The sequence below is a fragment of the Belonocnema kinseyi genome, chromosome 9 (assembly GCF_010883055.1).
Source record: "Belonocnema kinseyi isolate 2016_QV_RU_SX_M_011 chromosome 9, B_treatae_v1, whole genome shotgun sequence".
Taxonomy (NCBI): Eukaryota; Metazoa; Arthropoda; class Insecta; order Hymenoptera; family Cynipidae; genus Belonocnema; species Belonocnema kinseyi.
In genome coordinates, this window is record NC_046665.1 from 36,350,117 (window position 1) to 36,354,543 (window position 4,427).

At 31.0% G+C, this 4,427-nt stretch overlaps 1 protein-coding gene across 5 annotated transcripts in view; it reads right to left on the reverse strand.

Moving 5' to 3' along the window:
* Positions 1–471: 471 nt before the first annotated feature.
* The window catches only part of LOC117180352 (kynurenine--oxoglutarate transaminase 3-like), a 28,650-nt gene continuing 24,694 nt past the window's right edge, over positions 472–4,427 (reverse strand). For 4 of the 5 annotated variants that reach the window (XM_033372803.1, XM_033372806.1, XM_033372804.1 and 1 more), the window contains 3 exons: positions 3,393–3,559; positions 1,098–1,448; positions 522–639 (listed from right to left, as the gene is read on the reverse strand). In XM_033372803.1, coding sequence (XP_033228694.1) covers positions 580–639; positions 1,098–1,448; positions 3,393–3,559 — 578 coding nt within the window. In that variant the 3' untranslated portion in view covers positions 522–579. Of the gene's footprint in view, positions 640–1,097; positions 1,449–3,392; positions 3,560–4,427 lie in introns of all 5 variants that reach the window. The other variant, XM_033372805.1, reaches the window with a different exon arrangement.

Here is a 4,427-nt window from a genome sequence, read left to right on the forward strand (position 1 = left end):
TTACACGCTTGTCTAATGATTTAATGATCTTTTGTTAAATTATCTGATATTTTGGATCGGCCTATTTTAATTTTATAATTTTAAAGCTAGATTTTGAATCAGCGACATCAAAAACCTCTCATAAAAAGTTTTTATGATAATTCCATTTAATGACAATTATAATTTTTTTTTTATTATTTTATTAGTCCAGATTCGGATTCAGTGAACTTAAGAACTATCATTTATTTCAGCCACACACTTTATAAATAGTTCTTTTAAGGACCATACCTTAAATACGTAATAGATCATCGGCCCTCTACAGACTCTTCACCCCTTTTACCAATTTAATCATAACAAATTTACATAAAGTGCCTACCCCCCCCCCCCCCCCCCCCCCCCCCCCCCCCGACCCTTCTTAAGCTGTTAAGTAATAGAAGAACGGCCCTTTATATAGTCTTGAGATTTAGATTAATATAACTGACAAAAATCATATGCCTGCTGAAAAATTAAACATTTATTACATAAACATAAACAAAATACAATTCACGCTTCTTTGTAGAAAAAACAATTCACACTCTCAGCCCGAAATTTTACCCTTTTTTATTTCTGCGATTTCCATTTTAGTAGAATCTCAGCAGCTCTCTTCAAATTTTCATCATCCTGTAAAAAATAGTTATTATTCTACGTAATCTTCTATCTCATGCCCTTTTAAAATATTCGAGTCGAAAGTCGAAATAAAAAATTGATTAATTTCAAGTTATAGACGATTACAATTTAACAATGTATAACTGAAAACTTTAAAAATTAAACGATTTCAAGTTTCGAATCCAAATTTTGAAAATTGGAAACACAACAAATGTAGAGTTTTTAGTACTTTAAACTATTTAGAATCTAACATCCTGAACGAAAATTAAAAAAATTTTTTTTGTTGCAAGTACGTTCGAAATTATAAGTAAATTTCCTTGGTTTTCATCAAATAAAAGTAACGATAAAGTAACGAGACAATAGTTTTTTTAAACCGCAACGACATAAATGAACTTACGCATCAAAAAGTATGAAGTTCAGCTGAGTTTCCTAAATCCTTACAATTTGAATTTAATAGATTATTAATTTCTCACCTTTATGAAACAATATCGTACATTGTCCTCTCCTAAATGTTTGTGGCCATCACAGTAAAAAGTAGAAGATGGCATTCCCAGTACACCGACATTTTTTATCATCCATTTAGTGAATCGATAGTCTTTATTGGCATCTTGCTCTTCCTCAAGTCGAACTTTATTTTCTAAGGCTATCCAATTTGCCACCATGAAATAACCCCCTTCTGGAATCGTCGGTGACATACCCACATCTGTGAGGAATTTTGCCATAAAATCTCGTTTTGTTAATAACTCATTTTTGAGACAAACAAAGTAGCTGTCTGGTTGGCCGAAACGAGCCAGCTCTTCTTCGAATCCAACGGCCACAGCTTCCTATTAAAAAATTATGTTTGGTAACTGGGAAGAGATCTAATACATATTACTTGATATGCTTGTTATTCTTATCTGTTATTACGAAATTCAAGCAAACCTCACCGATCTTTCGTCTTTAGAGTACAAGAAATCTCAGTTAATTTTTTTGGGCAAGCAATTGTTATTTAGTTTAGTAATACAAAATCTAAAAAATACCATTTATTTGTTAATTATAAATCAATATTTTAGGACAGTTACCCTTTAATTTTTGCACATTGGTGAAAATAATTCCCCCTCCTCAGCACACCATGTAACCCCTTTTCAGTTCACCCAATCATTTTGTAAGATTGAGTACAGCCGGTCGTACGAATACTGTCGGCCTTCTTAAATTTAATATGAACTACTACTACGTTTGCCTAAGTTTAACAATAAGGTAGGTCTCACAAGTGCATTTCTATTTTTTCTTCAAACATATTGTTAGCAAACAATGTGGCCTATACTTGGCGCGGAGGCTAAGTTGGCTCACCAATAATTACAAAAACACTATGATAGTTGTGTTCACAATAATAGTAAGTTATATCGTCAGAATGTTTCCATAATATGTGATTGGCAAAAAATTAAAAATCAGTTGATTTTTCAAAAAATTCCTACTACAAGTTGATTTTCATGATTGTTTCCAGCCTCTTTTACTTAATTTCAGAGCAATTGCATTCAGTCGATGAATAGCTTACATTTTAAATTCACCTAACTAATTCAATACTTTTATAATATTTGATCTGTACGGTCATGATTAGAAAGAGATTATTGAAGAAAAAATTAGCCTTTTATGCGAAAAGTATTTAATTAAAAAACAAGCCATGGTTAGTTTATTTGACACAGACGTTAAATCGCATGAGATTTTCTACAAAACAGTGGAAAACCATGTCGCAAATTGCATGCCAGGTTATTTGCTGATTTGAGTTATTTATTACCGCCATTACCTGTGAATTGACTTGAAATTAAAAGAAACAATTACATGCGAACTATGTGATTAAAATATAAGTTATCTATTTTAATTCATTATTAAGGGTATGTGATACTTACAGTTTCCCCCACTTTTTTACAAAAATGAAAATGTTTAAAAACTGAATTCGGAGATGCTATAAAATATCATAACGGACGTCTCCGGACTCTTTTTTGAGGGATAATAACAAAAAAATTTATTGTGCTAAATAAAAATTATATGCATATGCATTATTTTGAGGTTACGTCGTTTTTCATCTCTGCCTTTCCGATAATCTGGAAATTATTTATGAAATAAAGTTTTTTGATTGCCTGCAAACAAGGTTAGATCCGGTAGATTAGTTACTATGTTTATTTGTAAGTCCAAAGTTTTCAGCCAAAAATATTATGTAGTTTGGAAGTAACACTCGGGTGAATTAAAACACACATAACCTCGAAATATACATGCACGTTGTTAGCAATATCAAACATTTTTTGACAAAAAAACACATTAAAGTGTGTGGGGACGTCCGTTAGCATGTTCGCTATCATTTCCCAAATTTTTAAGACAAAATATTTATTATTCTAGAAAAAAAGCCGGGGGAACCTAAAACTGGTGAAATCGACAATTTTCTAAGTATCACATGCCCTTAATATATTGTAATATCAAACAATAATAGTGGGGCGCCAAATCACCTGAAGTGGTGAGTAATTTGATGCAGGTCTTTAACCAGAAATGCTTTAACATATTTTATGTTGATTGTTTAGTATTACAAAAATTTTTATATATAATATATCAAGCTACATAAATCATATTTTTAAAAATTATTTACGGTTGTATGCTTTTCTCTTAAATTCAATTGCTCTTTTAGGTGCGCTAATATACTCTCCTGTCCCATATACCGGAGTTCTTCAATTTTTTATAAAAATTTTGAAATACCGCTAATAGGCCAGTTATCGATTTCGCCCTTTGATCATAATTACTTGAATAGGTGTAACGCAGGTGTAGATCGAATTTTGATGCACGATTTTCAAGTTTTTGAGCAAATTCTCTGGACCGTAAGCCCATCCAATTTTCCACCCGGTCACACTGAAAGTTTTTCCAGCAGAACCAATAGTAATTGTTCTTTCAAACATGTCTGGTAAAGTTGCTGAAATGCAAAAAAATAATAATGATGTAAATATAAGGCTAAACATCCTTTGCCTTTTTTTATTTAAAGCCAAGAATTTGTCCGCACAGCCTGATGGTCACATTTATATAGACACTAGTAGTCTTGCGCGCGCTACGGCGCGCGCCTATTTATCTTTTTATGAAAAAGAATAAATGAACAGCCTATATTTTCTATGTTATACATATTTAATGAATGTCGCAAAATATTAGTATAAAATAATACAAGACATCAAAGGATGAGTTCTGTATCTGAAACTGTAATTAATCTTTTACAATAGGATTTCAACGAATTCTTTATTTTTAGGTAGAAAATGAACTATTTTATTCCAAATGAGCTTTTTTTGTTTTATTAAAGATTAATTTACATCTAATATTGATGGATAGCATTTCCTATGATTTTCTAGCTCACGTTGATGATAATCATATTCTTTAAATAATGAACTTTGCATTTTTACACCACAATTTTGCTCGTTGCCACTCGGTAAACTCTTCCCTGAAAATTTTGGTTAAGTCTCCCCAACATCAGTTCATGCGATCAATGTCATAAAATTTTTAGTAATAACTGTTTTATTATTCCGATTTATACCAAATCAGTAGACTTCTTTGTAATGCAAATTTCTGCCAATTTTCGATTATCGGGCTTAGTTAAGTCTCCCACTTTCCCCTGGACTTATCACATTAAAGTTTATGAAAAACATAAATATTTTGTTTAAAATTGAAATAATAATTATTATATTTCAAATTATATTGAAATTAATGAAATATTGTATTCAAAATAACACTTTCAGCAAATAACTATTTGAAAAATTATCATGTGGGGCGAAGGTGTTGTAAAAAATTTAGTTGAT